Source organism: Sminthopsis crassicaudata, chromosome 3 (genome assembly GCF_048593235.1).
Source record: "Sminthopsis crassicaudata isolate SCR6 chromosome 3, ASM4859323v1, whole genome shotgun sequence".
NCBI classification, from domain to species: domain Eukaryota; kingdom Metazoa; phylum Chordata; class Mammalia; order Dasyuromorphia; family Dasyuridae; genus Sminthopsis; species Sminthopsis crassicaudata.
This window is the reverse complement of record NC_133619.1, coordinates 508980491-508993991: the sequence shown is the minus strand read 5'-3', so window position 1 is coordinate 508993991 and position 13501 is coordinate 508980491. Positions and strand designations below refer to the sequence as shown.

The following is a 13501-nucleotide window of genomic DNA, read 5'->3' as shown; positions in this document are numbered from 1 at the left end:
GCTGAGGCAATTAGGGCTAAGTGACTTGCCCAGGGTCACACATCTAGGAAGTGTTAAGTGTTCTGAGGACAGATTTGAACTCAGGAAATCTTCCTCTTTTTAAAATGAAACTCATTATCCACACTAATTTTTAGGTGACTCCTATTACAACAAACACTAACAAAGTAATTTGTTATTTTTTTCAGTTCCAAAATATTAAACCACTCAATAAATGTCTTAAGGGAGGGATAAACCTGAAAAGTATGTAAGACTGACTCAGGATATGCTGAAGCAAGAAACATTAGTTACAAAGGTCTAGGATACATAAACAAAAACCAGTTTACCCTGAGATCCGACATGAGCTTCTTATCAAGGGTCTGCTCCAAGAAATGGGAACTGACTTGCCCCATAGAACCCTGTAATAAAATGATGAATCAATGAAGCACATAAAATAATTTGTATGCTTTGAATACTATCTCACACTTCACATATTATAGTTTATTAACAAAACCTATCGTACCTCAAATATCTGTGGTTGTTTATAATTTAAAAGTGTTTTTATCACAATAATTCTGTGATAAAAAATAAAGTAGGCATTTAATCTTAAGAGTTGCATTAACTTCCAATCTTTCAGTCTCTCTCTTATGATAAACAATGCCTGAATAGGAATCTCCTCTCCAACATTTCTGACAAGTAACAGATCATCCAGTATGCAAGAAAACTTAGTAATAGGGATCTTGCTCCCTCTTGAGACAATCCATCCTACATTGGAACTGATCTAATAATTTTTTTTTTAATTTACAGTTTAAATGGGAAATAGAAAAACAAAAAGAAAAAAGTGTGATGTGCACAGCAGAATATGAGGATTCAAAATATGCATCAACAAATTTCCATTTAAATAAAATATATATAATAGTAAAACACTGTATTCAAAATTGTCCATTTTTTCTTTCTTTGTAGGTTTTCTTTTGTTCTCTGTTATATGCACTTTTTTACTTAATTCTTTTTCTCCCTTTCTCCCCTATCACTTCCCCCAAGCAGGCCAAAGTTAAGCATGGATATATTTATGTTTATGTGAGGAGCTGAGACAAAGAAAAATTATTGTTCCCCAGATGCTGGACCATTATCATACCAACCCACCATGTAAGAATTCTTTTGTCCAAATGAAATTTCCCCTCCTAACTTCATGATCTCCAGTCCTGTCAGTCCTTTTCTAGACCGGTTAAAGTTTATATCAATGTCTAGCCTAAAATGGAACACCTAGAAATAAACATAATACTCCAGATGTGTTCTCAGCAGGACAGAGCATTGTAAGACTCCATCTGAAATACTGTATTTATTCTATCTTTCTATAGCGTGGTTTCTAATCCCCTCACTATTTTCACTGATTATCCAGGGATGGATATAGTCTAGCTTATTCCTATTTTACAGATGGAACTAAGGTTTAAATAGGATCAACCAGATGAGATTCTATACAGCCTCATTTTAAGTCTTGTGTGCTCTTCTCATTATATCACAAAAAGCAACAACTATTTATTCAGGTCAAGTCCCTAAAAACAACACACATATCACATCATATTACTCCCATACCACCCCCCCCCTTTTTCTTCTCCCTCCCTCTCTCTCACATTTACTTATCCCAACCTAAAAAAAAAAAAAAAAAAAAAAAAAAAAAAGCTCAAGTAAATTCTCATTCTTTTAACAATCACAATTTAGATTGTTCCCTTCAAGCACCATTATTTATCACATTTTAGAATGAGCTTAGCCTCATTCTAAATTTACCAGCACTAAAGAAAAGCATTTAGCAGTGAGTCCACATACAGACATCCATTCCTGTAATTCTGAGAAGTCTTTTATTTAAAAAGCACTGCTTTCTTGATGTCAGAATGAAGAACATGCTTATCATCCTTCTGTCTCAAAAGAGGCTATTTCTTAATGTCTGGAAACATTTTCTCTCCCTCTTCACCTGTTTAATTCCTTTCAACCTATTAGAGGCCAATTCAAATGAAACTACTCCTATATAAGTTTTCCCTATCTCTTTCCTGTCAGGATAACAATTTCTTCCTCTCGGACTTCACATATTTCTTTGCTTTGTAACTGTATAATGGACAACTCATATAGCTGATTTACCAAACATGTTTTATTAGTTTGTGCACAAATACTAATACTGTTATGTACAAAAATCTGATTTCTTTCTCAAAGCAACAGTGAATGACACAAATAACCCGTCCTCAGGAAGTCTACTGAGTGGAAGGGTCACACGACATACACAGATAAATCACAGTAACAAGTAGTCTCTTAATTGCCAAATCTAATGCCCTTTTTTCAATCCTCCCTCTGCTTGACCTCTTTGTAGTCTTTGACACTGTTAATCTTTTGACACCATCTTTTCTTTGATACTTTGGTTTTCCTGACAATGCTCTCTTCAGGTTCTCCTCTTACTCGCTTGACCCTTCTGCTTTATCTCATTTGTTGGATTTTCATCCATATCATTCATACTTGTTAACCTTGGGAATCCTTTCAACTCTCTCTTGAACCCTCTTCTCATTTATTTCTATACTATTTCATTTGGTGAAGTCACCAACTCCTAAGCTTTCAATGATCACCTCTATACAGATGAATCTCAGTTCAACCTCTCTAGCTCTAACATCTCTTCCAACCTCCAGTCTCATAGTATCAACTGCCTAATGGACATCTCAGATTGGATGCCCTACTGACATCTTAAAACTTGAAATGAATAAAACCAAACTCATTATCTTTTCCCAGACCCTACCCTTTTTCTTCTTTCTTCTTGGGGGTCACAACTCAAGTATTGTAAGAGTTTCAGTTGTCACAAGATCTCAAATCTATGTACCTTCTCTCCTAGATGCTGTAATTATTTTTATGCAAACCTTCAAAGTCTCAAACTCGGGTTATTTTAAGAGTCTGCTGGTTCTTCTCCCTGCCTCATTCTAGCCACTCCAATCCATCCTTTAGCCAGCTTTCAAATTGATCTTCCTATAGTACAAGTCTACTCACATCATCTCTTGTTTAATAATCTCTAGTTCTTCCCAGTTACCTTCAGGATCAAATATAAAGTTTTTCTTTGGCTTGGAAAGTCCTTCACCATCTCGCCCACTGCCAACTTTCCAATTATCTTACACCTCCATGGTCTGGTTTCAATTGATTTCAAAATCACCCCTCTTCAGATCATTTCAGTCCCAGGTTTATGACTTCACCATGCTCCTCCCATCCCTACTCCATTTTTTTTAGTTTTATAAAAAATGTGTTATCTCCCTCATTAGACTGTGAGTTCCTTGAGGGCACAAAGTCTTGTGCCTTTCTTTGTATTCCCAGCACTTAGCCTGGTGCCTGGCACCTAGAAGATGCTTACTAAATGTTAAATGACTGACTCTTATAGGAATATCTGAGAAGGGTGAAAACAACATCTGTTGTAGCAATGGAGGCATATAATAGAAGGTAGGAAGGAAGATGGGAAATTAGAACCTTAACTGATTTTTGAAGAATAAGGAATCCAAAAGGGGAAGATTTGTGTTACACACTTGTAGAGTACAAGCTACATGAAGAAAAGAACATGTCTGAGATTAGGTTTTTTTTTTTCTCTGCAAGCGCCAGAGTCAGGATTTTGACACAAAAAAGATAGTTGATAATATAGGAAATAAACTGAACCATTTTCCCCACTAGTTTTAAAGCTTTTAAGTACCACCTATTTGGTAAATATTTAATGAAAAACTCATTTAAAAAAATCTATAATTTCTGTGTATCTTTAGTGCTGGAAAAAAACCAAATAATTAACTTCCAGAGAAAATGCCCCTGGGATAGAGAGGAAGAAGCCTCTCCTGATTTACATCCCTGGTCCTCCAGAGCAATGTTCTATCCACTTACTGATGTATACACAGTTTCTCTCAGTGAACATAAGTTTCTGAAGTGATTTTCATTTTTGTTGTTCTGACCCAGCACAAAGCACAATACCTGGCACACAATAGCAGATGTTTAACAAATATATGCTACTTGACTAACAGTTTCCATAAAAGCAAAGAAGGTTCAGAATTGGAAGTTATCTTAAAGATAATCTAGTATAACCTAGTCTTAACTCCTTCATTTTGTGGATAAAAGACGCAGAGTAGAATTCACTTAAGCTTCTGGAGCTTGGTTCCTCAACTGTCAAAAATAGATACTTTAAAAAGAAAAAGAGAAGAAAAGAGAGATACTAATGCTCTATTTACCTCATAATGAAGAATTATTAGAAATAAGAATTATTATCATTAAAGCCAATGAGGAAACTAAGGCCTTGCCGAATGTCCAATATCATGTACGTAGAGAGTACAAAAATCAGGGCTACAACTAAGGTGAACTGAATCCCAGGAAAATGTTCCCCCCTCCCCCATCATGTGATAGTAACATCTTTATTTTTAAATGCTGGGAAATTTACAAACGTATATCTAAAGTCCTTTTGGAGAAAAGTAATAGAACTCAAAAAAGTACATAAAAGGATCTCAAAAAATCCTTAAAATGCTCAAATCAGTAAACACAGCAATGGTTCTGGTTTCAGTTACAGAGAAAGTTGAAGGAAGATCACATTAAATGTCAATGTGTTGATTTGTTTCTTAGAGTGTCCCTGTGCCAGTAAAGGGAGATTGGCAGTTAAGAGAGGAAAAACCAAAGAGGGGAAAGATCAATCAATCAATATTTAGTAAGTGCCCACTATGTGCCAGGTATCATGTCAAATACTAGGTATATAAAAAGAGGCAAAAGACAGTCCCTGCCTTCAAGGAGCTTACAATCTAAAGGGAAAAAGAGAAGGATAACTAGTTGTTGTTTGTTCTTCATTTTCAAACAAGACTAGTAACACCAGAATCATGTCTTGACTCATGTGTGAAATGGAGTTAAATGATACAGAGATATGCAAAATTTTCAGCCTCACTTTCTCTTCCAGTCCTTAAAGCCCAGTGGCAGGACAAAAATCAGGAAAACTGCAGATGGTCCAGGATGAAGTGGATGATACTGGCATCTTTGGTTCAGTATTAGCAACAACATGACACTTTGACATCCTTCCATAAGAATCCACAACCTTGTACATTACATTTCCATTAAGTTCTATTACACATTTGACATAATTTCCAGCATTCTAGGGAGGGCCTATGCCTACCTAATTAAAAGAGTTTCTGCTACGATGTTTCAGGGCTAGATAGTTTTAGAGGGCACCTTTTAGACATTACCTGACAAGTGAAGCAATTATACATGGAATAAGTGTTATTTTCTAGAACAGTATATACAACAAATTTTTATTATAGTATAGCAAATAAAGTAGAAAAAAATAAGACAATCTCAACACATATCAGTTTCATTAGTTTTGTAAAATAGGAGTAATACACTACCTGCAGAGCACAAACTAAAAAGTCCATATAAATGTAAAGTACTATCTTTGTTGTCATCACCACCACCACCACCATATAACAACAATGATAATGATGACAAAAGTGCAGGACTTTATAGGAAGTCTCATAGACATCTGTTTTATAACTAAGACTGTTTCTACATTACAAATAATTAAAATCTTTTACACTCTCTAGAGAGAGATTGTAAGAAAAAACTTGTCCCATAAAATTTGGTTTGGGTAAGGCAACAGAAGAACCAGAGCTGCCAATGTCCTTACTAAGGGAGGATCAAATATGATAATTACTTTGGGTTTTCCATTTTCCAAAGAGACAGTATGGTACCCTGAATAAAGGGTTAACTTCTAAGATGAACTTGTGGATTCAAATCTTACTTCTGACACATAATGGTTGTATGACCTTGGGTAAGTTATTTATTAGCTGTAGAGCAGTGCCAACTTACATTAGTAAAGAAAGGATATCTTTACTAAAAGCTCAATTCAAAGTTCAATTCAAAGGATAGGAGTCCTAAGCAATCAATCATGCAGCTATGGGCCTCTAAATATATATAGTTTTCTGTTATTACCTTACATTATATAAAATATAACACATAAGAAGGGTTAGGTAATTATTTTCAAGGTCACATCATTAGTTATTGAAAAAGCAAGGACTAGAATGCTTTTATTCAATGCTTTGTTTTATAGGAGTTATTGCAATCCTGCAAAGTTGTACATAAATTAAATCAGAATGAAATAAACTAGGGAAGCTTACTATTTGAAGGGTAAATTCTAATATTACCTCCCAAAAACAAATGTTCAGAGTTTTTGACAAAATATTTCCCTGCCAAACAAAACCCTATATCTAATATTGGCAAGGAGAAAAAAACCAAAACAAAACAAAAATAACTTACCAAAAGCTTTGCTGCTTGGACTCGAACCACCCAAGAACCATCACTGACCATGTGACAAATTTTTCCAAAAGCATCATCAACTAAGCGAATTTCCTCATTAGAAGAAGGAATGGGGACAATGCTAAATAATAAATAAATAATTTTTTTAAAAACTTTCTTCAAAACATGATTAGATTTGTAATCAACAGAATAAAAATTATAATAATATAGATGGGAACATTAAAAAGTACAATAATAAACAAGCCTAGTCCTACAGTAAATTGATCAGATTAAATACTTTTACTTTTAGAATAGGAAGCAATATAAAATCAATGCAGTTAAGACAATGGGAAACATAAGGATTTAAGTGTTCTAAAACAGGCAGTCACTTATAATTATTTGGTTCAATAATAATAATATAGTACTTTCACATCCTTCCATTATGTGAACCTTGGACATTCCCAGAGAGTTCTGTTGGGGTTTTATGAGTGGGAAGAAAAAAATAGTTTGATGATAAATAGAAGTTTCTTTTTAGCCCCATACAGACCTTTCAGGATAGAGCTGACTAAGGACCCAAATTAACTGAACAGCAGCACTCCGTACTTGTTCATAATCATCAGAGAGCAGTCTACAGGCCTGTAAAGAAAGTTTCCAATAAGACTTTAATTATATATTCCTATCTGGCATTGTGCTAAGTGCTTTAAAAGTATCTCATTTGAGCTTCACAACAATTCTGGAAGATAGATACTATTATTGTACCTATTTTACAGCGAGACCAACAAAGGTTATTGACTAGCCCAGGGTCACACAGCTAGTATGTATCTGAGGCTAAACCTGAATTCAAGTCTTTTTGACTCCAATCAACTCCATCTACTGAGCCATGTTACTATTTGCACATGGCAGTACACAAATTGTTTTAAAATTTGGAACCCTATAAAAGTTCTTTAGAGAAATCTACAATTATTAGGAAAGATCATTATCACCTACCCTGGGGATGTGAAGTGGGGGAGGAAGACGAGGGGAATGGTAGGATGATGTTGGAAGAAAAAACATATATTACCATATGACACTATGCAGCCAGACAAGACATCCACTTAGTTTACTAATATGCCTAACTTCAGTAATAATAACAATCACAGCTAGCATTTATAAAGTGCTTTAAGATTTGCAAAGTCTTTTACATGGTATCTCATTTTATCCAATAATTGACCTATGAAGTAGATATTGTTATTATCCCCATTCTAAAAACAAGGAAATTAAAACAGAGAATTTAAGTGATGTCCTGTGGTTCACATAGCTAGTAAGGGGATGAAGCAGGAATCTAACCCAGATCCTTTTGGACTCCAAATTCTGTGCCAGCTAGCTACTTCTAGTCAACAAATCTTAAAGATCAATCATGAGCGGGGGCCAAAATCAGAGAGGAAATGATTAGTCCAAAATGCATTTGCAAAGTTTTGTAATACTTTCAATGATCACAACTCACCACGTACTGTGTTGAAGATGTGATATGACTGTAAATCACGGAACATCATAACCACAAAAGAGTTACCGCAAATGACTCAAAAGACAACTAAACATAAATGACAAACATAGATGGCTGCAGAATGCTACCACCTATGTGTTTTACAGAAAAGCAGTAAAAATGACAATGAACTGTATATGCAATTAAACATACTAGGGGAAAAAAATTAGCAACCCTAAAATAGTATAAAAGGAGAAATCTTTGCAGGAGAAATAAATTCAAAAGCAAAAAATCTCACAGAACAGATAAAGAGATGATTTTTAAAAAGCTAACAAAATCAAAAAAACATAGCCAACATAATCAAGAAAAAGAAAACAAACTAGGTAAGTTAATAATGCAAAGGAAAAGAATTATCAAAAATTACTATAGATAATTATATGCTATCAAAACTGAGAATTCAAAGTTAATTTATGAATACTTAGAAAAATATAAATTGTTCCAATTAAAAAAACAAAAACAAAACTATAAGGATCCTTTAAATGGGCGGCCACAGTGCAACAGGAGATTGTCACTCTCTTTAACCTAGCTCCCTAGTCTGGGGTAGCTGAGCCAAGCCAAGCCAATGGATAGCCGAGAGGTAAGGAGTTTGGTAGTGAACACGTGGGTCTTCAGACCAGGTGTTCACTAGGGAACCAACAAGTCAGGGCATTATGTGAGATGGTATAATAAAGGCTTTTAAGTTTACACGTGGCTGTTCTTGGGCACATTATCGGTTATTAAACTACTATTCAAGAAATCGTGGCCAGAGACCTTTGAAGGCCTCAGAGGAGGAGAGCCAGGTAGAGTTGACACTGCAAAGGTCAGTGGTCAAAGGTACTCTGTTGGGCCTAGAACATACTGGTAATATTAACTGCCAGGAGGGCATGTTACACAAAACCAAGAAATATAAATCCTAATCAACTCCTAAAAAAAGAAACCAAGAATGCCAGAAATGAATGGCTAACAAAAAAGAACATGATTCAAACATATTTATCAGTGAAATCTATCAGACATTTAAAGAAAAATTACGGTAAAAGCTATTCTCAAATGTAGAGACGGAAGGCCCTTTATGAAACAAATATCATCTATCCTGATAGTCAAATCAAGAAAAGTCAAGATAAAGAGAAATATAGACTGATTTCACTGATAAATACTGTTGCAAAAAATTTAAATAAAATCTTTATAAGGATACTTTATATGTATTCATGCAAGTGTGTACATAACTTGAAAATAATTTATTATAACCAACTTGAATCCATGCCAGGGATACAAGAAGAGTTCAACTTTAGAAAAATAATTAGTATAATTAATCATGTAAACAAAATAATAGTGAAAGGCATTATGGAGAAAAGGAAGAGGGCCAAATGTATTGAGAATGAGTATCAACAGATGGCCCAGTACTTCTAAGACCTTAACAGAACAAGAATAAGGTCTCTGAAGTGCAATGAGTAGATTCTCTGGATTTATTAGAAAATTTAGGGTTATAGAATATGGACAAAATATTTCATATAATAAGGAATATGGGTAGATTGCAATTTATATCAGTAGAGGAAATACTCAAAATAATAAGATCACAAATTCATCAATGTACATGCAATACACTTTGTTAGATATCGAGGAAGATAACAAAAACTGTAACTATCTTCTAGGAGCTTAGAATAGAATAGGGGAGATAATTAGATGATACAGGGAAATATAATGTGTATGAAATGAGACTGGGAAAAATCATCTCTGTGTGATGAGATCAAAAAGGCTTCTTCTAAGAAATAGCATTTGAAATATAGGCCTTGAAAGGTAGAAGGATGCCACTGGAAGAGGTGGAAGATAAGGGAAGGAACACTCTAAGATTAGGAACGTTTATAAGAAGCAGTGATAAGTCTTATCATAATAATATAATTAGGGATAGAAAATCATGTTATGTGACTAGAATGAGGTGTTTATGAGGAAAGCAGCATGAGGTAAGACCTGAATGGGCTATAGATACAATGTACCAAAGATAGCATACAGAAATTATTGCATTGCCTGACATGAGTCCTAAAAAAGAGGCTGGTGAGGGCTCAGAATACTGCCCTCCTACTAAAAATGCCTTTTATTCCCATATTAATCCTGTGACAACAAAGCATAGCTTTCTGATTTAATGACAGTATATGGAAAAATCCTAAAACTTAAGCAAGAGGGATTATTTTATAGTTCCAATCATAAAAGAACTGGAATGACTGGTTGTTGTGTTTTTCTCCTAAAACCCATCTGCTCTGTGAAACTCTGATACAAAACTTCCTATCACCCAAAGCCAACAACTTTCACTTGTTTGGCCTCAGGAGAAAAAGACTGTCCCATTCCCATGACAAAAGTAATTGTTACCTGGTTATAAATTGTTTGATGTAATTTCAGTCCTCTTTCATGGAGCTGCAACTAAAGAAGAAAGAAATGGCAGCTTTAACATTTGGACATGTTTATCTGATATTAACGTAACATTTAACATTTTCAAAGGACTTCACAATTTGCATAGGGCTTTCCTTTTAACAACTCTGCGGAAGAGTTAATGGAAATGTCATTTCCACTAAACAGATAAGGAAAATAAAACTAAGAGGAAAACTAACTAGATCAGGGTCACAAAGACAGAATCAAGACATAACCAGGTACTCTTTACCTTTACCTCGGAGCAATACAATTAAAGAATTTGATCAAATATTTCATGAGAATCCTTCATTGAATATATTAAACAAACAAACAAACAAACAAAAAAGAAATTCAGGGAATGCCTACGGGTGTCACTGTCTCAGTGCTCAGATACAGATGTGAGAAAAATTTGGTTATATTAACAAGAAGCCTAAAGGGAAATATGGAAATACATAAATTCATGCAGAGTGAAAAAATCTATACAGCACAAAAACAAAACTAGCAAGAAAAACAAAATTGAACATTGCACAATTATAAAAAATGGGGGTTGGCCCTAGAAAAATAAACAACCATATCTCTATACTTTTCTTGGAAAGATAAGAGACTACAGGTGTGGCATGGTACATATGCTATTAGAAAGTGGTCATTATTACTGGGTCTGTATCCCAAAACAATCATAAAAGAAGGAAAAGGAATCCACATGTTCAAAAATATTTGTAGCAGCTCTTTTTGTGGTACCAAAGAATTGGAAAATGAGTAGATGTCCATCAACCCCATGGGGAATGGCTGAACAAGTTATGTTATATGAAGGTGATGGAATATTATTGTTCTACAAAAAATGATGTACAGGCTGATTTTAGAAAGGCCTGGAAAGATTTACACAAACTGATGTTGAGTGATACAAGCAGAATCAACAATACATTTTCCACAGTAACAGCAAGACTATGTGATGATCAACTAAGAACTTGGTTCTTCTCAGTTCAGTGCTACAAGGCAATCCCGATAAACTATGGATAGAAAATGCATACAGAAAGAGAACTATGGAAATTGAACATGCTATGTTCATTTTTTTCCTTTTTCTTCTTTTTTTTTTCTTTTGTGATTTTCCCCTTCTATTCTGATTTTTCTCTCCCAAAATGATTCATAAAGAAATGTGTATTTAAAAAGTTAATATACATGTATAACCAGAAAAAAAACCCAAAAAAACTTAAAAACAACAACAACAATAAAAAGGTGGTCAATGTGCTGATTATTCTTGATGATTATTATTCCTAAAAGGAAGGAGAAGAGGGGTATATTCAAAAATTAATAGGATGCAAGTACAAAAGGCAGCAGTAAAAATAACAAAAAAGGCTATCTGAGGTAGGAAGAGCTAAAGAAAAAAAATTACTTCACCTATATTTCAAAAGTAGGGAAAAAAACCCAAACACCTATTAAATGTTAGACCTGCAGCCTCCAAAACATTAAAAGCCAGTTAATGTTTGAATCAGTCCCAGGTACTATGTACAACACATAACAAAGCACACAAATAGAAACACTCTACTACAAACACACTCAATCACATGCTTATACACATATATATACAAAATCCTGAAAGAAATGAATCAACTGAGCACAGAAGGCAACTGTTAAAACTGTAACTAAATAAAAACTGCTTCCCCAACAAGCAGTGGTCAAGCCTTTTCTTCAATGAAGGGAACTTTGCCTTCTGAAGCAGCATATGGCACTTGGGTTTAGAGGTTTAGGAAGGTTTCTCTTACTTCAATCTTCAATGTTTCTGTGTAATGTCTACTCTCTGCAGCTAAGTAGAAAGTCAAATCCTCTTTTCCAAATGTTCCATTATCAGATCAGAATGAGAGCTAAAAGGAGCCCCAGAGGCCATCTGCTCCCAAAAAATGAAAGGCCCAGCAAAGTTAGTGGCCTGCCCAAGGTCACACAGGTGGGACATGTCAGAGGCAGGTGAGATCTGGCCCCTCCCCATCACATATGATCTCCAATCAATTGTCTAAGCTGCCTTTACCCCTCACCCCTTCTTTCTTCCTATTGGCCCCATGATGAACCAGTTTCTAGTCCTGTTTCCGTATCTTTTCACTCAATGGGTATTGCTACGCCTTAACCTTTTTTCCTCCATCTTATTTCAACCAGAACATAAGCCAATCTGTCACTAATTTTATTGAAACTCAAATTTAAAATCTGGATGGTAATCTTCCTATCAGCCAACCTGGTTATCCTGTCAAATGAGAACTTGAGTTTAGTCTGATAGGAAGATGTGCTAACTTTTAGTAATAATTTCTTTTTCTAGTCACATTCAAGAGAGCACATACACATAATCCCTCACAGAAGTACATTTACAAGACACGTTCCTGATTGTGCATAGTCTTAGACTTGCTCAAAGGTGTACACATGCTAACACAATTAGAATCACATGCATGAAGATACACTTTTACTTACATACAATACTTATATGTAAAGACAAGTCTGGAACACATATACACATGTACATCTTAAAACATACCATAAGAAACCATGTATTCAATAAATATTTACTAAATACTCATTACATGGGCATTGTAAGGGGCATAAAAATAAAAAATAAAAACAAATCTAAGTCTAATCACATTATATAAGAATCCAAGTTTTTCACTTCTAGAAAACCTTATGTTTTAAACTTAAATCTGAAGGCCTTCTCAAGAAGAAAAGATATACACAAGAGCATTACATATGTGATACATTAACAAATTTGACTCAAATTTAAAACAAAAACAAATGTCTGTAATTCATTTTTCCAATTTTATTTACCATTGCTTTTATAGCTGCTGTCCGGACACGAGGGTCTTGATCCACAAAATAATCCCCTATAATCTTCTGGACATCTTTGGTAGCCAGGCCTTCAGCATCCTTAGCAACATTTTTTTCCAAAGAGCCCAGATTGCCAAGTAACTGCAGACACTTGTTTCTTACACCATGAGAGGTGTCTGTTAGATGCTATAATAGAAAAAAGAAACCAAAAGATATTAGAGATTGATTAATTTTCTTAAAAAATGTTTTAATGAAAATTTTAGATCAATATTCTTTCCTTCCCGCCTATTCTTTCACTTCCATCCCAATGAGAACAAAATACCCTCCCCCCATACAAATGTACAGTTGAGCAAAACCAATTCTCACATTGGCCATATCCAAAAAATTATTTTAATCAGCACTATCAGTTCATTACCTCTCAGTGGGGAGAGGGAAAGGTGAAATTATAATGTTATATCATGAATCCTTTGAACTATGGTTGATCATTGTATTGACTTTTAAAGTCTTTCAAAGTTGTTTGTCTTTACAAAATGTTGTTATGGTAAAAGCTATTTATCC

General features: G+C 34.6%; 1 protein-coding gene across 2 annotated transcripts in view; it reads right to left on the bottom strand.

Moving 5' to 3' along the window:
• The window catches only part of INTS4 (integrator complex subunit 4), a 96451-nt gene that overhangs the window by 62500 nt on the left and 20450 nt on the right, over nt 1-13501 (bottom strand). For both annotated transcript variants that reach the window (XM_074303985.1, XM_074303984.1), the window contains 5 exons: nt 12944-13129; nt 10106-10156; nt 6791-6879; nt 6265-6385; nt 324-395 (listed from right to left, as the gene is read on the bottom strand). In XM_074303985.1, the coding sequence (XP_074160086.1) occupies nt 324-395; nt 6265-6385; nt 6791-6879; nt 10106-10156; nt 12944-13129 (519 nt within the window). The remainder of the gene's footprint in view (nt 1-323; nt 396-6264; nt 6386-6790; nt 6880-10105; nt 10157-12943; nt 13130-13501) is intronic.